General features: G+C 33.2%; 1 protein-coding gene across 7 annotated transcripts in view; it reads left to right on the forward strand.

Moving 5' to 3' along the window:
• LOC135201370 (acetylcholine receptor subunit beta-like 2) overlaps window positions 1-23720 on the forward strand; it is a 658252-nt gene that overhangs the window by 175581 nt on the left and 458951 nt on the right. For all 7 annotated transcript variants that reach the window (XR_010311516.1, XR_010311517.1, XR_010311518.1 and 4 more), the window contains exon 2: window positions 15819-15958. Coding sequence is in view for 4 of the 7 variants with exons in the window: in XM_064230214.1 (XP_064086284.1) it covers window positions 15819-15958 (140 nt within the window). In the remaining 3 variants the exon portion in view is untranslated. The remainder of the gene's footprint in view (window positions 1-15818; window positions 15959-23720) is intronic.

Consider the following 23720-nt stretch of genomic DNA (forward strand, 5'->3'; position numbering starts at 1 on the left):
TTCCTGAACCTTTCTGTTTGTCTCTTTTGCTACCTGCATTTTTGTTGCTCACTTGGTACCTGGACTTGATTAATTTTCTTTCAAGACTTCGTTCTCCTCGGTTCTCTGGCCATTGATTAATTTTTGTTTTTTGTCTGTCAAGTTTTTTGTTGTTGAATATTGTTTGATGAATTTTAGCATTAATGAAAGGGTTGAACTTCAAGTCCACATTGTTAACTACCGTTTCTTGAAAGTTGTGAGTAAATGTTTTCGTTGCTTATCCAGATTTCGTGAATTTAGCTTGGAGATTGCCTGCCGGAAGTCATGCTGTGGCTTCCGGCCATGTAGTGAAAAGGCTGTATACTAACCGTAGCTATATGAAATTAAAAAGGACTATTCAAAATATAGTCTATCACGAGGGCTTTTAGGCAGAGGGATATAATAATGCTTGTTCCTTTTGCAATAGTAAGTCATAAATTACACTTTTGTTGATTTAGGGCAGTAGTTAAACAATACATTGATTGTTCAAAACTGGTAGGTGAAGGGAGCATGCGTGGGACTGTGAACTCAAAGTTGACAAGTTTGAATCCTGTTACGGTCGCTGAGATGACAAACTATTTTTGTCTTCTCTGCTTTTCGCTTTTCCGACTCTAAGCAGAACTAAAGTAAGGAATTCTGTGTGAGGAAGACAGAAGTTTATGAGTCAGCCGTTACTAGCAAAATCAATTGCTCTAATCAGAATTTCGTACTTTAATAAAACGACATTTATGCTATCACATATATTATAGCTATGAAACAATGATAATTTTCTTTAGCCTCCCTAAGCAAGACATAGATAAGGAAAAAATATAAGGAGTATAATCGTCAAGAAAGACTTAGTAGATTAAACCTGAAGAAAATGACTCGCGCAATTGGTCAAAATCTAAAGAAGTCCGGGCACTTGTCATGCAGGTAGTTTTGTTCAACATAACTGGAATCTTGGAATGCAGCACTTGTGCTAGATACACGAAGTCCAAGCATGTAGCATGAGCAAATTCCTGCTAGATTTATGATATTTGTGTTCTCATGACCGTTGTATTTATTTTACCTCTAGTTTAGGCCTCATACGCCTCTCTCTCTCTCTCTCTCTCTCTCTCTCTCTCTCTCGTCTTCCCTCTCTCTCTCTCTCTCTTCTCTCTCTCTCTCTCCACCACCACCTCCGCCACCTCAGAAATAAATATTATTGCTGGAAATGAAAACGTGTGTGTATGTGTTAATGATTAAGAGGTGTATCTGACACTATTGAAATAGATATTCAACTTTGGTATTCTCTCGTATACATGGAATTTTGTTGTCTGTGAGCCTGTTAAAAAGTAAGTCACTTTTGTTGTTACTATTTAATTAGGTAACTGGTATACTGAAGAAAAATGAATGTTTTCTCTGTAGCTTTCATTAAAGTGCCGTAGTTTATTTACCTGAGCAACCTCATTTGTCCTTATGTTGACAGCGGTACCAGGTCCAATGAGTAATTCTCAGAATCAAACGCACAGTCATAGGGGTTTAGTTTGATCAAATTAATGGTTGGAGTAAGTTGGTAAGATTTTTTTGTAGGTGCTTTGGAATGCTCAGCATCTGTTTGTATTATTTATTTTACTTTGGAGCATTTAAAGTGTGTTCAAAACGCCTATAAGAAACTCGTATTAACTTGATTCTAAGACTTCCCGATGGACCTGGCGCTGCTGAGGTTCATTAGTAAGAACTGCGTTCAATGTCGACACTAATTAGAAGCAAGAGCGAAAATACTTCTTTTTTCCTTATAATAGCCGAAGTTAGATACCGAATGCAAAAGTGACTTGCTTTTATACAGTTTCGCCGGGAGCAAAATTTCATCCATGAGAGAATAGCACAATTAACTATCATTTCAAGTAACGGCGATGATCTAATGATTCTTGCTCTTAAAAATTGTGGTACGACCCTAGTCAATCCTTGGTTTAGATTCCTATTTTTAAAGGTACATATAAGCCCAAAATCCTTTCCTTGTTTATGTATTAATATGTATCGGTAATTTGGCATTATTTAGTGACTTTTTCTTTTAGATTGATTTTTTTGTTTTGTGCATGACCCTTTCCTTTCATGCCATAAGAACACAAGTTTGTCATGAGTAACAGGAATAAAAGATTTCATGTTGAAATAGAGAGCGGCACAAATGATTTAAAGTTACTTTCACCTCTGAATGCATCTATTCCCATTTGTAAAATAGCTAAATATTATTCGGTGCAATAACAGGATGCAAAGGGTAGCTTACAGTCGAAATTGGAGATTCCCTTATGGGTTTATGTGTTTGTTGGAAAAGTATCCGTTTTTATTCATGCATATACTTTTGACAGCAGTGATATCATGCGATTATATATTTATTAAAGTTGTAGTGTTTTTATGTTTGCTGGGCTTTCCATTAGAACTCGGGACAGGAATTTTATATAGTATTTGAACACATTCTTTTCGAAAATGGTATTGGCTGTGTAGACTGATGCGTATGGTGTTTCACGGACTCACAAATAAACCCTTGCTTTGTTTATATCTCATGATATTTCATTATAGTATTTTCACGATATTCCTTCCAGTATTTCTATGATATTCCGTAATCGATTCATATTTGAACAAGGAATAATAATGTAGGAATATTTAATAAGGAAAATTAATTTGTTTCCTCTCTAAGAAATCTAACAAAATCATTTACCTATTGGCTATTTCGTTCATTTGCCAGGCCTATTCACCATGTACTGTTAATCTTTAAATGTAACGACTGTTGAGGGCTTCGTCTTTCGTCCTCTTGTATGAAGAAGCCAGACTCGGCTAGAAAATTGTGAATCTCGGAAACTCTTGAGAGTACTACCACGTTTGTTTCCCTTCTTCAATTAGGATAAAGAGATCAGAGGCTCCACCTGCTCTAGGCCTATCACAACAGCTTGCTGTAATCTCTTAGGCCTGGCTGGTTCAGAGCCCCTCCTCTCTAACGAAATGCCTTGGATAAACTGGAAAAAGTTCCCTAAGATAAGCTTTTCCGAAAACATTCTTTTCAAGGCCCGGAGAGGAAGTTGCTCAAGATTGTTCTGTGTCCCAAAGAAATTTTATAGGGCTTCCAGGTGTCGAACCCTCAGTGGCTCTCTCTCTCTCTCTCTCTCTCTCTCTCTCTCTCTCTCTCTCTTCTCTCTGCGCGTGCCTTTCCCTTTCGCTCTAAAGAAAAGTATCTGAAGTTTGGCGTTCGGTTCCTCTTAGCCTCTTTTTATAACTCCTAATCAATACGTAGTCGTGTTTAGATAAGTTTTTCTTTTACCCCCTGGTGAAGTTTGGATTGACTTTATTTGACATTAATGGAATTTCTTTCTCTCATAGTAGCGAAATATATATACCCAAGTATCTATATTTTGGACTTCTTTTGAAGGGTATTTACCCTCACTTTTCTTGTATTCTTGTAACTATCTGGATCCGTAATTTTAGTATTTGAGGTTCTCTTTTAAGTGTCTAGTTTTGGTAAATTGCTCTTATCCCCTTTCCCTTCATGTCGACGTTAATTTTATTTCTTGTCTTAAACTTACAGTTATATTTGGAAAACAGTATATTTTTATACATGTATTTAAGCATTGTCATGTTTATTTTTGCCTTGACTTTGTACTGCCAGTGTCGTATTTCCTGTCTCAGATTCTTAATGATTATTTTATTTTTCATGGTTCTTCGATCCTTTGCTACCATTTTGTCTTAATCTAGGCTGTTTTTTTCGCCAAATGTTTTATATTTATAGAATATTTCTGGGCTTAGTTTTAAGTAAACTGTTGGTATTCTTTTTAGAAATTGTTTTAATTTCATTCCCTTGAAAATGTATTTTCTTTTGAATGAGGCATTGTAGTAATTTTAGATAATTTGTGCAGAAATGACATTAACTGAGATTGTATACTTGTTTACTGCTAATGGAAAATTAAAATTCGGGTAAAAAGATAGTTTACCCGTTTGCATCATATTTTATATACATACTCCGGTGATTTCTGTTTATGAGAATGAAAGCTTCTTGAAATTGACATGGCAAGTTGCCCGTTGTATGTTCTGTATTGATTTTGCAGATGAATCTCTAAACTCCCTGTAAAGTGCGAACATAGTCACCAAAAGATAGAAAAAAATAATCATTTGGAAATATACAAACAGCATTTTTATTGCCATTTTTTTTTATAGTTGGTCCATGGAAGTTTAATAACGACCGGGAGTTCTGATTTCTCTCGTGCGGAAAGTACAAAGTGGATCAAGTGGATTAGCCCCCAATGAAGAATAGCCTGTCAGTATTAATGCAACCATTTTAATGAAGTGATGTTTTGCTTAGGTAGAACAAAAATTAATCGATTAATATTTGAACTAGGAATTTTAATTTAGTAATATTTAATAAGGAAAATTAATTACTTAATAATCAAATAAGGAAAATGATTTAAATAAAGAAAATAAGAAACATGAATTGATTGGAATATAGATTAGAAAAATAAAAAATTTAATTAATTTAATTTAAGATTAAAATGGAAAATGACCTTATTAATATTTAAATAAGAACAATTAATGATTAATAAGAACAATTCATTTATTGATATTCAGATTAGGACAGTTAATTGGTTATTATTGAAATAAGGAATATTGCTTGCTTAATAAATAAATAAGGAATATTAATTGATTGGTATTTGAATAAGGAAACCATCATTTACTTATTTATATTGTCGATCGAGTATTTACAATAATATGCCCTTTACATTTTGGTGTATTGTGTTCAGGAGATCAGGATACTTCTGAATTTGTTTTATAGTTATTTAATTTTTACGCCAGATAAAGTTGTATTGCATCCATTGGTTTCGCAAAGGTTAACTTAGATTAGGCATTTGTCCTGCTCGTCTTGCTCCCTTTTAACGGATTATTAGGTAATTAACCTTTACCTAGAGTAAAATGACAGAGGTCCTGTATCTGTTATATTTTGCGAAAGCTGTCCAAGCTCCATCTTGTGTAAATGGAGAGCCATTCATTCTCGGCAACTCTTGCCACAGCTGTCTGTCCTCTATTTACTGTAAATTGACAGCAATCGGGGCTCTTCCTACCTTGCCACAGCTGTCTAACCTCCATCTATTGCAAATTGACTGTAATCAAGGATGATCCATTTCCCTGGATATATTGGCTACTTCTGTCTCCCCTGACTGCTACCAAGGATAATCGTAGAACCAGCGCTCAGATGCTTGGCCTAAATTCAAAGCAGACATTCTGCAAGTGATGTTTTGACTGTTATCACCTCTCATTCCAATCGAATTCATGTTTCTTTTTTCGCTATGTTGAAATGGTTCACTCTTCTGATAACCTAGGAACTATTGTCTCAACCACTTCTAGTCTTATTTTAACCATTTACTTCATTTTTTCAAACACCTTCAGCCATATGTTAACACAGTACTACATATTTTCAAACTGCCATTGTCATAATATACTCTTGAGTCGTTTAATATGTTCTGAACCTGTTTATTATTGTCCTAATCCATTATCATTCTTGTAAACATTTATTGTGTGCTCGATCACTGTTATCTGACTTGTGCTACTTTTCTACCGCGTTTATTATTGTTTGAAGCCACTGACGATTTTCTAAATCACTTTTCTCTCTAATAATTATTTGCTCTAAGCATTTACTGTTCCTGTAGGTCATTTGATTTTCTCTTAATCCTTTTACTGTCGTCTTAAATCATTACCAATTAATGTCTACTTACTGTTTATGTGACCCTTTTACTAACCACATAGCCCACTTGCTATTCCGTCAGCTCTCTTTCACCGGTTGGTCTTAGGTCATTCATGACCGCCATTATTTTTCAGAGGTGACAATAATCCCTCTTTTGGCCGGATTATTTGCTAATTGTGAACCTCGGATGTATTGAAAGGAACCCTTTATCAGATTGAATTTTCTTTTCCATTTAACTCATCTCGCTTTTTAATGTGCGGTCCCCTTTTTCAACATCTATCAGTTGAAAGAGAGTGAGACGTCAAAGGAAATAATTAGAGAAACGCGAGGAAGAAACGTGCATATTTGTGTTCTGTGTAGCGAGGTTATTATAATGACAGCAGCTGGTTCACTTTGAGAAAACATTGCGTTCTTGGGTGCAGGAGGGGTATGGGAAATGCAGTGACAGAAGAGGACTACTGTAGGTATTATATATATATATATATATATATATATATATATATATATATATATATATATATACTATATATATGTTATGTGTATATTATATATATATGTATACATATGTATATGTTTGTGTATATATATATATATATGCATATACATATGTATATGTCTATATATATATATGTATACATATGTATATGTTTGTGTATATATATATATATATATATATATATATTATATATATATATATATATACACAAACATATACATATATATACATATATTTTATATATATAATCACATATACATATATATATATATATATATATATAATATATATATATATATATATATATATATATATATATTATAATACCTACAAGTAGTATATTATATATATATATTATATATATATATATATATATATATATAAAGATAAAGTATAAAAGGCCCATTAAAACACTCAGGATTTAAAGCTAAGGGCTATATTTCGGTGGACTCACTTCCACCCTGATCAAAGAGTGGAAGTGAATCCACCGAAATATAGTACTACCTTTAATCCAGAGTGTTTTAATGGGCCTTTTATACTTGAGACGTATCATGTTTTAACAGAAGAATTTATTCACACACACACATATATGTATAATATAATATAATATAATTATATATATATATTATATATATATATATATTATATATATATAAACAGTATATATATATATATATATATAAGAGAGAGAGAGAGGATATATATATATATATATATATATATATATATATATATATATATATATATATATATATATATATATATATATATATATATAATGTACATATGTAAGCATGTGCATGTATGTAGCTGTTATGGTTGTAAGGAAATTTTATGGTAAACATTTTACAAGTGGTAAAAAGATGTACCAGCTTGTCATCATCATAGCTTTCAGGAAGATAAATATCCCCAGGCCGTCATTTTTCATTCCCTTAAGCCTACGTTAATATTCAAATGGCTTAAGTTCAGTTGGTCAGGAATAAATCGAAAAGGCACCGCGGATAAGATTGGATTAACGACTCTGATCATTCTTTTCAAGGCTAATTCTGGTCCGCTGTATCCGCATTACCCTTGACGGGTATTATTCTCGCAGTGAGATCACTGGAGAGACTATAAGAGTTTAGAGCCATGCAAAGCAGGTAGGTGTGACTGCAGATAAGGAGAGAGGAATAAGTTTGCTGAAACGGAAAGGTGTGGGTTTGTGATTCTATGTTGATTGCGCAACTGTAGTGTTGAAGGGAATCGTCGCGTTTATTTATACTGCAACATTGTGTAATCAGTGTATGTACACGTATATATATAATATATATATATATATATATATATATATATATAGTAGATATATATATAAAATGTACATATGTGTAAATATATGCATATATATTAGTGTATATATTATATAGTATGTATTTGATTTATATATATATATATATATATATATATATATATATATATATATATATATATATATATGTAAATAAATTGCTTATGGTTTTGCAGAGGTAAATACCCAGAATAAACCTATTGGAATGACCTTTTCGAAGTATTTCTCAATATTACGTTTCTTTTGGTACATTAACGCAATATCATTCTTACTTTGATTTTTGGGAAATATTGAAAAATTTTCCAGTTGCTTGTTGTCAATCTTATGCGTGTGCTTGCGTTTTCTTTTGTGTTGGAATCATATTTGTTGGATGCTGTTCATCGTAGCGTTCATTTGCCTTCGAGTATTAATGGTTATGTTTTATTGTTTATGTTTTATTTGATTATTATATTTAAATCATCAGCGTGTGACACACATATATATTTAAAATCAGCGTGTGACACATATGAATATTTAAATCATCAATTTGCGACACATATATCATATTTATATCATCAGCGTGAGACACACATATTACATTTAAATCATCAGCATGTGACATATATTAATTTAAATCATCAGCGTGTTGTGTTGTCCACAAATATTTCAAATGCATCAGTGATGTTGACACATATTATGTTTAAATCATCAGCGTTTAACACATTATATTTAATTCATCAGCGTGTGACGCATATATTATATTTAAATCATCAGCTTGTGACATATTTTTGAGTTTTTAATCTCCAGCTGTATAAATCTCATATCACATATGATTTATTATATCAGCTCTTGAAACGAACTTTGAATCCTTTTTTTATTTAAAATTTGCATTTAATATCGTCACAGTGATTCAGGTACATTGTTACCAGACGAGAACATATTTGAAAATATGTTTTTGGTGTTTCCTTAGCACTAATTGAAGGCACTTTGTGAAGGTTTTAAATGTTTGAGCTTTTCTGTACAGCTGAAATACTTTGTATATTCTTGTAATTCACCATCAGTAATCAAAAGCGTCGTGCGGAGATGTTCGTTCGGTAATTTTAAAGCTTTTTCGTGTGGAAAATGTTTTTAATTAGACAAGGCGTGATGCGACCTCCAGCTTACTCGCGACGCCTGCAAGATTCTCCCCTCACGCATAAGTTGTAACCATTGTTCTCCTAACTTAACGTGAAGTAGTCTTCGTAAATCAATACTCATACTTAATACTATTTATACTAACAACAAGGATCGATTAAAAAGGACACAAATTAAACTCGTTCATATATTCTCAGTTATAAGTGGAAACAAAATAATCGAACAGAAACATAGCCTACTAATGCACCATATATTATTACAAATAATTTTTTGCACGTTTAAATATACACGTTATGTATTTTTTACATTTTCATTCTAATAAGTAAATCACAAATATCCTATTTTAAAATTCCTGTATCTTTCACTCAACCCGAAACACCTTTTTCAGACCTTTTTAGGCTCCTACATAGACCTTTCCTACCCCTCCCCCCAACAACAAAGTATTTTGTAGGCTTATTCCCCGAGTAAGCGAAAAATGTATGCCTTAAAACCGAGTTCATTACTTCCATATACTGTAAGCTGTGTTGCTGGCACGGACTTAAAAGTCCAGCGGAATACACTCTTATAATTCACAAGGGAAGGAATGTAGAGTGAGGGAATTACCGCCGGTGATGAATTGCTCGGGTTCACCTTGTTTAATTAAAATGAAATCCCCAGCACGTCATTGGGGAGAAATAATTACCGGCATATTTGTAGCAGCGAGACAAAATTGCCCATTTTCATCATCAAGTTTTGTAATAGCTTGTTCCTTTATTCGGCAAGAATGCTTAAAATCCAGTACTTATGATTTGTTTCTTTGTAATTACTCTCTCTCTCTCTCCTCTCTCTCTCTCTCTCTCTCTCTCTCTATCTTCATTTATATATATATATATAATATATATATATATATATATATAATATATATATATAGGTATATATATGTATATATAGATATATATATAGGATATATATATATATATATATATATATATATATATATGTATGTATGTATGTATAAATATATATATATATATATATATATATATATATATATATATATATACTATATACATGTATGGATGTATGTTTGCATGTTGTATGTATGTACATAGTCACTTTATTTGTGACATTTTTACATGGAAATGGTAGGTGATGATGAGTTTACATTAGTTGAATGAAATAAAAAAAAAATGGTTTAAGAGAGTATTTCGTTCTAAACCTTTGTATTATGCTTTCACAGAATAACGGCCATGATGCTGTATTAATTATCGACAGGAGCTGCCGTAATGAGAGGTTAATAATGAGATTATGATCCTGACAGAGAGAGAGAGAGAGAGAGAGAGAGAGAGAGAGAGAAGAGAGAAATACCTGCTCTATTTTTTCTCATTTCGTTAATGCATTTCACCTGTATTTTCCACTTAACTTGGAAGTCAACATTAACGTGAGGTTTTTTTTCATTTTACGGTGATGCATTGGATTGATCTCGAATAAAAAAAATGCCGATTTGTGAAGACTACGAAATAAATATTTGGTCTTTCTACCACAGAAACTAAGTATGAATAATTAAGGAAATTATTTTAGTATATAGGGTTACCTCTTTTTGGACTCGGGGCCCCAGTAATTGATGTAGTGAGCGGAAAGTCAATTGTTCTTCAATTTGTCACAATTTATAATGAATCCAAGAGTATCTAATGTCAGTTTTATCGAAACCTAACTTAAAGTAGCGTTAAGTATTTGAAGCCTATCTTTTGTAATAACATTTGAAATAAAGTTATCATCTTTTCACACAAACGGGTAACTATTAAATTTTCCTGTCAGTCCTAGCCACACGGTCTAGTGGTATTTCGAAACATCTTGGCTACGGAGATGCCGAAGTCAGATGGTTTTTATCATTTTGATTTCTCCATACATCTCATCTCTTTAGAAGGGATGACACTAGAAGCTTTCCTCCATCTAGTTTCCAGTAAATATTTAAGGGATGAGGTTGCCAGACCCACTCTGTCCAAAAGATATTCCAGATATTGGTAGACGTTCATGAAAGTAGTGACGAGTGTTGCTTAATTTCGCAGATCGAATGGCTATTGGTACAGAGAATGAGTATAATTGTATTTATATATATATATATATGTGTGTGTGTGTGTGTGTATAATATATGTATATATGTATATATATCTGTAATTATAATGTTATATATATATGTATATATGTATATATAAATATTAATAATATTAATATATTATTATATGTTATATTATATATAATGTATTATATATATATATGTATAATATATATATATATATTATATATATATATATATATATTATATATATATATATATATATATATATATATATAATATATATATAGAGAGAGAGAGAGAAGAGACGAGAGAGAGATAGAGAGAGAGATCGAGAGAGAGAGAGGAGAGAGAGAGAGAGAGAAAGAGCGATGTAATCAACCCACAATTACGTGTGGAACAGAAGAGATAATTCGAATGAAATGCTATCGGTTTGGTAACTGCGAGTCGGAAAGTTAGATTATACTTGCTAGTATGCTACGCAGTATGTCTGCCCGATGAAAGCCTAAGGTTCAGTGGTACTTAGGTTCCAATTTCTTTTATGACTTGTGTGGTTCAATTGGTAGCGGCCTTGCCTGGCAATTGAAGACCTGGGTTGGATCCCGACGTTAATTTATATATATATATGAAGATCAGAGGGCAGTGGAAACAGACTGGTACATAAAAACATCTTTAATTGTGCCGACGTTTCAAGACAACATGGCTTATTTTAAAGGTTGTAATAAAAGAATAAATATTGTTGATTATAAATACAAATAAATTATGCGATAATATCTTTAAAACCAAATGTAAATAGTCTAATGATAGATTATTCATTGCTGGAGATACCAACCTACATAGAAAGGAGACAGTACCATTGTTGAATGCCCAAAACTCCTCCACCCCTCTCTCTACCTGCCCTCATTCCAGTTGCCCTCCTTCTCCCTTCTATATAGGTTGGTACCTCCAGCAATGGCTAATCTATCATTATTTACATTTGATTTTAAAGAGATTATTGTATGATTTATTTGTATTTATAATCAACAATATTTATTCTTCTATTACAGCCTCGAAAAATAAGACATGTTTTAATACGTCGACACAAACAATGATGTTTTTATGTTCCAGTCTGTTTGACTGCCTCTTATCTTCATACATCTGACTGATCAGCTGTTCTGCCTGTATGCTATATATACATATATATATATATATATATATATATATATATATATATATAATATATATATGTCTTATTTATCTTTGTCTGTTTATATATATATATATATATGTAATATATATAATATCCATAATTGCCCTCTTAACTTTTCAAATCTATCTCTATATATATATATATATATATATATATATATTATATCCATAATACCTATAATTTATATATATATTTATATATATATATATATGTGTGCTGTAATAATATCCACAATCCCTCTTAACTTTTCAAATTCTTTGCTTATCTATATATAATATATTATATATATATTACAAATAATAATATAATATATATATTAATATATATATATATATTAATATACTATTATATATAAGGCTTGCCACTACAAAGCCTCCGAGAATCCAACTTCAAAGGAACAAGGAAAAGAAACCAATGAAGTCCATGGTAACGAGGAAATGAAACCCGCGATACCCTAAACACAACGAGGTCACTACCAACTATATATATATATATATATATATATAATATATATATATATATATTATATATATATATATATAGATATATATATATATATATATATATATATATATATATATATATATATATATATATATATATATTCAGCGAAGGACACAGCAAAAGTAGTAGTAGTATCAAGCGCTTTCGTGTTTGTTCCAGCACATTTTCGAGGTACATTTATATATACCAAACATAACTAGGCTTTATGAAAACAAGAATAATAAGTGGCTCCGGTAAATTGATCCTTCAGCCGTTAAATTATGGCTGAAGCTCTTGTTCAGAAATCTTCTATAACAGTTGTGTCTGATACAAAAGAGAAGGCTCTTCCCTACAGCCATTACCCCCCCACTCACCTCTGATCTTGTATGTAGTCATATGTTTCTCCAATATTATGATAATTCCGTCATTGCGCAGTTTTGCATAAACTGTACTCGCTTCATCAATCTGTCATTCTGTTTATGACTAGACCGCCACACTCTGATCCACCTTTTTAAAATGAAAATTTCTCGACCACTGCATTAGCTCTACATTTGCACCCTTCCAATCTATCTAACTCCAAATAAATTACAAAGCAACTCATCAAACGCCTTACAAATAAAAATAATAAACTACTCTTCAATATCTCTCTTGAATATGTATTGGGAGAGTGTTTGGACGGATTTAACTGCCTTGTTAATTTTTGTCACAGTTATTAGAAAATAGCGAAAGCCATGTTATACTGGATGGAACCTGTCCATTGGGCCTTACTTCAGTTTGGTTTATCCGTGCTAAATCCATATTTTGTAGAGGATGTGAAATTTGAAATGTGACATTGAATAGCGAAATCGTACCTGTGCAGTTTTGATTGGATCACAGATTTAGTAACTTCATCTCCATTACAATTTACATGTCCACGTGTACGTTTTAATTTGCTTGACTTGTACAGATTGATTTGGTTGTGTGCTTTTTTTTTCTTGAATAATTAAATACCAGACTTTGTTTTAGGTGTTATGTGGTTGTTTTTCGGATCTACCAACTCTGAATACTTGTTGACTTTTTTCTGTAAAGGTTGAAAATTTAATCTTGTCGACAGACTCTACATTCATGACTTGCAGCGTGTTGAATGTGGCAGCCTTAGCATTGCCATCACACGGCCAGATAGAATTGACCAAAAATGAATAGTTGAATGTATTAGAAAATTGCAGGTTCTTCTACATTACTTGAAGTTGTATACAACTGGAATTCTTAATGCTGGGGTGAGAGTTATCACTCCAAAGATCTGGAGTACTTTGAATTTTGCTGTAATGAAACTTAAGTAGCTGTTTCCTACAGTGTAGCACATTGAATTGAAGAAGATTCTTGAAGTTGCTGTTTTACCCTTTGAAGGTGACCTTCCTAGATATTGTCTTTTAAGTGTAGTTGCCCTGAATACTACCGTTTTAAGAGGTGAAATCCACTACTATAGAGATTGTCAAACAGGGAGTTTAAGTGGCAGTTTTAGTTTTTTTCCCAGCGATGAAGTAACACATTGAATTTGTAATAATTTTAGAATCACTTTAATATATGAACAAATAAAAATCACGTTAGATATTTTCAGTATCAGGTCTTTCAAGCGATCCCTTGTGTTTGTTATCTGATTATGGAATGAACAATAAATCAGCGTTCAAGTGATCGTAAGCAAGTAAAATTTACCAAATGTTGTAGTTATATGATGGGTTTTTACCCTTCTCACAGAGAGAGAGAGAGAGAGAGAGAAACTTTATTAACCTTTTCGTCTTCAACTAATGAAGAAGGAAACAATATCTTTCGTAAGTAGCATATATAAACATGAGAAAGTTCAAGTTTCTTTAAGTATAAGGGGAACACTTCGAGATCGAAAGATGAAAGTAGAAAAGGTTTGTGGTGTAGGCAGTTTGGCGTATTTGTGACGATGAAGGTCGTGATACGTTTTGTCGAACGTATTTTAATCGTTGATATCAGCGACGAGGACACTTATTTTATCAGTGTCAGAAGTACAAAGTGTGCCCCTGCATTTAATAATAGCTGCTTTTACTTCATTATTAGGATGAATTTTATTAATGTCATTGGTTATTTTTGCAGTGAAGCTAATGACCGTTGTTGGCAATAATAAAGACGATGTTACGTACATGTGTTCGAATTCAGCAGTTGTTTTTGGTGGAAATCCAGATGGTTTAATTTATTTTTGTCCTAGGAAATAACACTTTGAGGTGGAAAAAATTTTTGTTTACGTTTTCGAAATAGAATGTTTGCTGTGTTGTTTTTGTTAGCGTTGGATATCCATTTGATGGGTCCCTGTTATGATGTGAAATGATGTACAGCATCTTTCTAATTAAGGCCAGGAAGGTCGTAATGAATACGCAGTTCTCTTGTGATGCTTATTGGTTTATTTGTTTATTTTTTTTAATCAATTTTTTTTTTAAAGTTGCTGGGATAAGATACAGGCTTAAAGCAGAGGGTGAGAACCAATAACTCTGCGGAATAAAGTGAAAACTCATAGACTGCTGTTTTGTATTTACTCGTAAATTTTACAGTTGTTTGCCGTATACTTGAGTTTTGTGGAAGATAACTTTAGAAAGGAATATTTTGCTCTCGGTTTTGCTAGAGTGAAAATTTAAATGCAATTAGGCCATCGCTCACGCATGCAAGCAGCTATACTCACCCCACACTATAGTACTGGTAATCTTCTTAGCACGAAGATATGTTAATTCAATTGTATTCCACATAGGAAAATGAAAAGAGTTTTTCTTAGAAAATGCCCAAAGTTTCGTCCTCCAATGGACCTCTTCTTGAAGCGTTTATTAAGCTCTTTCCTTAATAAACGCTCCAAGAAGAGGTCTATTGGAGGAAGAAACTGTTGGGCATTTTCTAAGAAAACCTCTTTTCATTTTTTTATGTGGAATACAATTGAAACCCCACACTAAATCTACATGTATTTAATTATATATATATATATATATATTTAATATCTATATATATATATATATATATATATATATACATACATATACATATTATATATATATATATTATTATATATTCATATTATATATATTTATATATATTATATAATATTATATATATATTATATATATATATATATATTATATATATATATTATTATTATATATATATTATATTATATATATATATATAATTATTATTATTATTATTAATTATTATTATATTATTATATATGTATTATATATATATATTATAATATAATATATAATATATATATATATATATATATATATATATATATATATATACTCAATTACTCACGCACACACACACAACACACACATATATAATATAAAGGAGAAAAAGTATTTGCTATGTACTGGGTTTTCTCCGTGTATCTCCGTATCTCGGAACGCGGAACATTATTGCCATTTCTCGCAGTTCATATATTTTCTTTTTTCTCTCTCTTTCCAGGTTGTATGGCCAATCCGGATGCGAAACGGCTGTACGATGATCTACTGAGCAATTACAATCGGCTCATTCGGCCTGTTCTGAACAACTCCCAGAAGCTCACGGTCAACCTGGGATTGAAACTCTCGCAGCTGATTGATGTGGTGAGTTATCTGTGTTTGTTTGAGTGTGATCAATTCGAGTGGTCGCTAAGAATTCCTGGTGATACGACGCCTTGGGTCCTCTGTGGCAACAAAGCTTCCTTGCATATCAACCGGATCTGCAAGAGAAAACGTTCAACATTTTTATTTTCGTTTTTTCGAGTTTTTGTGGTACTTATGGGAGCGAAGAGGTTTTGAGGTACTCGTGCGATGACACGAAAACTGAAATTCGAAAAGAAAAAAAAAGTTGCAGGAAGAGCAAAAAGGCAGAAAAATAATTTTTGTTGGAACGTGGAAAAAAAAAGAAAGTAATTTCATGCGCAACTATGTTGAAGACGCAGCCATTTGCACGAACTCCACTGATGGGAGTAGCTCTGCTAACAGCAAATGTAATGGTGTCTTAAGCTCTAATTAGGCTTTCGTATCGTGGTTATACGCAGGCTTTTTTCCAGGAACTTTTGTTTGTATAATTCTTGTGGTTTTGCATTGCTTTTGTGTCTTTGTGTCTGTTCTTTCTTTTTCGGTTAGCGTGAAAATGTATGGAAATCTTTATTTTTATTTGCTAATTGATTTTTGAGAGAGAAGTTCTTCGCTGGACGATTGGTTTTCGCGCTCGACTGCCAATTCGGTGGTCCGAAGTTCGATTCCCAGCTCGGTCAACGCGGAATTAGAGGAATTTATTTCTGGTGATAGAAATTCATTTCTCGATATAGTGTGGTTCGGATCCCACAACAAGTTGTAGGTCCCGTTGCTAGGTAAAACTAAGATATACTTTTGAGAGAGGAGAGAGAGCGAGAGAGAGAGAGAGAGAGAGAGAGAGAGAGAGAGAGAGATTGAATGAAGCCTGTGTTATGATTATATGTAGAATAACGGTGATTTAAATCTTAGGTATAATAGAATTAAATGGTTTTGGACGATGAATATTTTTATGTAAGTTTTACCTCACCTGCCGTACTCTTAATTTTTCTCTGAAGTCTGTCCGTTTTCGTTGTGAGCCACTCTTCGTATCCTCCTCAGGATTGACTAAAAATTCTCTCTCTCTCTCTCTTTACTAATGGGAAGTGTTCCCTTCCTTAGATTCCTAAGTGGTCCTAATAAGGTATAGCTGGAGGGTCTTGCTTAACTTTATTCTCCGTGGAGGGGTCGGGGGGAGGGGGAGGCGGGGAGAGGGGCGATGATGTGTTACGGTGTCTCTCACCTCAGCCTGTCCACTCACTCAGGGTCACGAACTGCTTCTTTCCACCTCAAGTAATTAGGATGTGGCTGTAAATTAGTTGTGCTTCTCGTTACCAGCATTTTTACTCCGTCCCTTTTGCCTGCAACCCCGATTTATCGTTGGAGTTACTTTTTAAGAATGGCTTCACGTAATCTCATAGGAATTATGTGTGTATTCAAGGCTCCCATAAGACATCCACTATGAAAATCCAATGATTGTGGAATAGTTATTTATTTACAGGGATCTGAGAAAAAGTATTGTTCCAAGTAATTCTTGTCAATAGCTGAAACTAAACTTTTTTTTTTATCCAAATACAAGTACCATTTGCGGAGAAATTTTTAGTAAGTGAAACGAATGAGGTTAAAGTCACTTTGTGCACACACAGTAGATAAAAAATTATACAAATATTAGTAGAGACGGGAATTGAGGAGCAATGTTCAACTATGAAAGGGTGGGGTGGGTGCAAAATTTCAATCTGCATCTTATTGCATAAATTATTATAATAGCATCGAACAATATTACGTAGCTGTTTGTTTGGTCAGTGTTCATATGCATATACATATATATATATATATATATATAGATATATATATATATATATATATATATATATATATATATATACATGTGATATATATATATATATATATATATATATATTATATATATATATTATATATATATATATATATATATATATATATATATATATAGTTGTATTTCTATGTATGTAAATTGCGTTTATTCGCAACAAGTGAATTTACCTGAGTAGCTAGCCGATAAAGTAAATTTGTACATACTCGTACATGGACGAAGTCATTTAATTTTGGCATGCTTCCTCGCCCAGGCATGCGTCAGTCTCAATGTAGGTAGTGCCTGTAGGTGAAACGTTCGATCTAGTAGCTTTTGCTAAGTTAAGATTCCTCTACATTTTTTTTTTCTGTTGAGAAACATTACGAGGAGAAATGGATAATTAAGAAAGGGTCCTTTTCCCCTTGAAAAGAATATTAAAAAAAACTTTATTCTAGTTGCCGTAGGGGTTTTATTTTTGACCGGTATTGTTTCATTCCTTAGAAGGATAATGAAAAGGAAAAATCTGTTAAAATTTATAATAAATGTGATTAACATAACTTTATTTTGCCCATTTTTTCGGGTGCAGGGGGGTTTGCCTTTGAAAATTTTCGTATTTGTAATTATAATTTCATATATACACCGACTTTCAAAGCCATTTGTTATTTCCATGATTTGAGATAATGGTACTAACTGGTATTTTGGCTCTGGTTTGTGCAGTTTGACGGAAGTGCCATGCGGCCATTCATTTTAAATCGTAGACGAGTATAATAACCTAAGGAAGTATAATATAAGTAATTTTTTAAACTAAATCAAACACTGAATTGATTTGTCATTAACAATAATTTAATATAAGAATAAAAGAATAAACAAATTAATCGAAGTAATTTGAAAGCGGAAGCGGAGACACCTTGATGAAAGGCAGTGTTCAGGCTGTAATCAAAACGAATGAAATTCAATAACTACTAATATATCCACATTATAAAGAGTTCTTCTAGTTACAATCCGATTGAGAGCACTTTACATTTCTCACTGCGAACTTATTGTATTTGAAACATTCTAAAAAGTTTTCTTTAGTCTACCCTTTTGCCTTTCTTTTTATCAAGGGGATAATATACGAAACCTGTTATGAAGATATAATCGTTTCTTTAATGGTTTTGTGCAAGGTTTAAAATCATTTCACACAAAAGCGATTATCCTTAATTGGCTATTTTGCTAGGCTGGAATGATTTTACGAAACGATCCGAGAATACCGAAAAAGAAGATGCTTAATAGTATACGAATTCCGCAAAACGTAACCATTCTTTAAAGAGATGTGTAATAAACCGCATTATGTCAACCTCCGACTTTAATAACATGTAATAGAATGCAAATAGTTACACCAGACAGAACTTATTAGCTGTTATGTGATGTCGTCCTTTGGGGACCTAACGACCAGTCTTATCGTGAAACTAAGTGACTTCAACATTAATTCATTTAACGTCAGGAGAGCTTAAGAGACTTTCCTCACAAACTTCCATTACGCGGGCCCCTTGAGGTGAGGGTCGCAGATGGGACCTAATAGATATGGGTAGTCTCTGTGTGCCCGTATGAAGTGAGGCGTGGGGCAGAAATGACCCGGATTAGATTTGGCCATTACTTGTTCAGTGTTTCTCAAGTTGTGCCATAACATGACCCTCTTCGGGCATCTGGTAAGTCTTATGAACCACTTTATAGCCTGAAAGTTTAAGAGGAGGCAATGGGATGCTTAAACTCTCGTCAACAGTTGTACCTTACTTGCCTTTTTTCTTTTACCAAGGAAATTTTGTATTATTTCGCTATTGAAGTGTTTAGATCAAGATTGCGTTCTTTTTCTTTGGAAAGAATAGTGTTCGTCATTTTGTATTTTTGAATTAGGAGCTGAAGGAGAGACTAAGCGTAGGGTGTAACTGGAGACAGTCAAGTCTTTTAATCTCTTATGAATGTATGCTAGAAGATGAAGTCCTGTTGATACTACCGAAAGGGAGCAAAGCAGGACTTTATTTTTGCCACATGATTACTGTACTGCTGACTAAATTATTCAAACACTGAGAGAATTTGCTCGTATAGTGTTAAGTTTTAGGACTTTTAACTTTATTATGATTCGGTTTCAATGACAGAAAATTTTAATATGCTAGCACTATGAAATAATCATGTCTGGCTAAAGCGGTTAATTTTTGCTGATATGATTGTGTTCACTACACTGCAAAGCAGTAGAAGGCTCAAGTAAGCACAGTTTACTGCCCAGTTCAGTTTTACGATGTAATGTTTACACTACTGTACCGTCTTTTAAAGTAATTTATCTATTTTCTTAATAGCCTTATTTGTTCTTTATCCATCAATGGAAATTGACCATAAATGTATCAGATGGTACCGAATATATTGGAGAATACGGTGCGCAAATGTAAAAAATAATGAGGGAACGAGAATTTTAAAACTACCTATGTCACTGGAGCAGTGTTTCTCTTTTCTTTCCCCTCCTCCCCCCTCCCAACTAAAGGCAAGAAACTTCTGAGTAGACCGCTTTTTCACATTTTGGCAATATATCTGGTAGATGCTGGCTAAAGGATTTCTTCTTCTTCTTCTTCTTCTTTTTCTTCTTCTTCTAGAGTAGGTTTAGAAACTCTGATAACTTTCCTCATCAAGTTGCTCCCTGTTTCCCTTGCTCTCTCAGGGAAATTCGAAAGATTACAGTGGTATGGGAACGGAGCTATCAGCATTACTTTAGGGACTCTATAGCTATTGTTGCTGTACCTTTTTGGTAGTTTCTTTTTTTCGTTTTTTCTTTCACTGTAAAGGGAGTTTGGTAGCGAGTGTTAAATAATGTGTGTAATGCACAGCTAAATGGCTGTATACTATATTTAAAATTGTATTAAACGTTTACCTATCTTGTAGAGAAAGTAATGTCAAGAGATCAGCCAATTTCCTAAGAAAATAAATATTCACTTTCTCATACTTAAGGCCGTTTCCTTCAGTTTTTTATGTCTTCAGTTTGTTTTGGTGTGATTTCCTTATGAGAAGCAAGTCTCGTAGCAATTGATGTGCAAATACACGCACTGAGGACAAAAGGAATTGCGATTCCAAGAAGTGCCAAAGTTAAGATTTCGAAGTAGTGCTTGTATTTTCATCCATCTCCCTCTCTAATATCTTGTAGAAAATATGGACTGCTGCTTCTCTCTTATTGCAAGGTTTTCCCATCGCGACCCTTATCGGTATTGGCATTTTGATTTTCATATCCATCTTCGTTGTGTATGTTCGCGTCTGGCTTCTTGATAGGTTCGCCATCAAGAGGGGAACTACTCGTTGGCCATTCTTCAAAATCAAGAGACTGGAACACCTTATGAATATTAGTGAGAGTTTCTTCAGTTAAATTTCAGAGTTATAAGAAATCAAAGAATTTTTTTTTCACGTACACGAAATATTGCGCTAGCTGTATTGTTCTCGTGATTTTCGTTTTTGGCCTGGTATTTTATTTAAACATTTTTAAGGCCCTGCCAGTGCTGTTCATATGAGTTTGTCGTCTGGTATTTTATTCAAACATATTCAACATCCTGCCAGAGATTTTCAGATACGATTTTTTACCTGCTATTTTATATAAACATTTTTAACATCCTACTAGAGATGTTCAGCTGTGACCCCTTTTTTTGTTTTTTTGGGGGGCGGGGGGGGGGGTGGGGGGGGGTGGTGAAGCTTGGTATTCTATTTAGGCATATTTAACGTCTTACCAGAGATAAGAGTCTTGGTATTTTATTTACAAATTTTTACATCCTGTCAGAGATGCTTTTCTATGAGGCTTTTTTTGTCTGTTTTTTTATTTAAACTTATTTAACATCCTACCAGAGATGTTCATCTATGAGTCGTTTTTTGCCTGGTATTTTATTTCAACATTCTAACATCCCACCAGCCAGAGATGTTCAAATTGGAGCTTAACCGAACCTGAATAATGGAGATCACTCTGACTGATGTGAAATATAGCTTGGCCTCTCATTTTTGACAATATTTATATTGCAAGAGCCCTCCATATACTTTAGGTAATTATAACTTTATAGACTCGAGAACGTCCCTGCAAAAAAATGTTTGTTCATTCGCTTAAAAGATTATATTCTTGGATTCATATAGAAAGTCACAGCGTTGCATCCGTCGTGTATTGGTCTTTACTTTATCATAGTCGTACAAACTTGGAAGGATTGATTTGTAAAATCAACTGTGGACGTAATTTAGATTCTCTGTATTTTTGTGTATTAATCATTGTCGAGATTGAACGTTGGTTAATCACTCTCTTTTACGTCGTAAGATTTATGAAGTCTTACACCTCCATTATTTATTGGCGCCTTTATTTTACACAACTATTAACATTGCACCCTATGAAATTGTTCTTATTTGTTTCCATTTCATTCTTTTATTTAAATAAATAACTCCTTTGAATCTCGCTTCTCTTTCAGTTCGAAACACACTACAGCTTGTAATGCCCCTTGTAAGACAAATCCTTTATTTCATTTTGAAATTTTCCATTTAAAGCAGACGTTCCATTCCAACCCGCAATGCCTCAGTTGTAGACTACACTTATACTTAAGCTTCAATTTTTTCTCATGCACGACCTTTATCCTACGCAACCTTCCAAAAATTTATTCTCTCCTCCGCCAACGCGTTCCTGTCTCTTTTGGAATTTATTTTTCCAATAATTGACTCCACCACCTGGACCCCTCGTACTACATTAACTCAACAAAAATCGATGCCCTCCTCTCACCCTTTTGTATGGTGTTGCTCCCGCCCTGCTTTGACCAACACATTCCTTCTTTCTGGTAACCCCCCCCAGCCCCCCTCCCCCCCACCCCTTACTCTCACAGCTTTTCAATCCATCCTCCCTCCCGTCACTGCCTTTGTGCCCGAGACCTTTCTATCTCATATGAGAGTGGCGGGGTTTTCTTGCTTAAAGCTTATGGTCTTGATGTGAAAATGAACTCATACCTCCGCACTTTCTCTTTCCCTGCCTCGAAGTATCTTTGCTGTTGTGTAAACGAAGGCGAGTCAGAGACTTCGTATTTATTGTTAGGATTAATCTCGAGCGTTCGTAGACCCTGATTGGATCCGTTGTGTTTAATGCTGGAGATATTCCCCGGCGCTGGTGATTGGGATTCTAGACGTTGCGTAAAGGCTTGTGACTCCGTTTCTTTACTTCACGATATTGACTTTCATCGTGAGTTTTTTATGGTTTTAGCTTTTTTACTATTTTCTTATATTTTCATCGACTTAGATAACAGGAAGGCATGTTTGTTTCTATTAGTTGTGGCTAAAGAAAGTGTTCATTAAATTCTAAGTGTTCATTAAATTCTAAAATGAAGCTGTAAGCTTGAAGAGATCTTGGTTTTGATCCATGTAAATTTATCTTAAAATCGTGTACGTATCTACTGTCCTGTCTTTAGCTTTTATTTCTATTTAAGAAATATATATTAACATATATAATTCTATTTTGACTCACCTTACACTAAAGTCGTTTAGTTATAAAATGAAGAGAGGAGAAGAGAAGAGAGGAGAGGAGAGAGAGAGTAGAGAGAGGAGAGAGAGAGAGAGAGAGGAGAGAGAGAGAGAGAGAGAGAGAGAGAGATTTTCGTATTAGTTTCGACGAATGAGGTCCACCTATGTATTTTTTACACCTATGGTCATAGTGTATTTCTTTTTGATATTGCTGTGGGAGCGTTACTATTCTTACATATATTACTTAATACGTACATAATATATATACACACACATATATATAGCACGTATATATTTACATACATAAGTAAATAATATAGATATATATAAGAGGAGGGTTATGATAAGGATCAAAACGAGTGACGTGAAAAAAATACGGAAAGAGAGCGGGCTGCTAGGTTCGAAGGGTAGTTATAATATATATAATAATAAGGATAAAATATAATATATATATATATATAATTATTATAGTATATATATATATAA

The sequence above is a fragment of the Macrobrachium nipponense genome, chromosome 28 (genome assembly GCF_015104395.2).
Source record: "Macrobrachium nipponense isolate FS-2020 chromosome 28, ASM1510439v2, whole genome shotgun sequence".
Lineage (NCBI taxonomy): Eukaryota > Metazoa > Arthropoda > Malacostraca > Decapoda > Palaemonidae > Macrobrachium > Macrobrachium nipponense.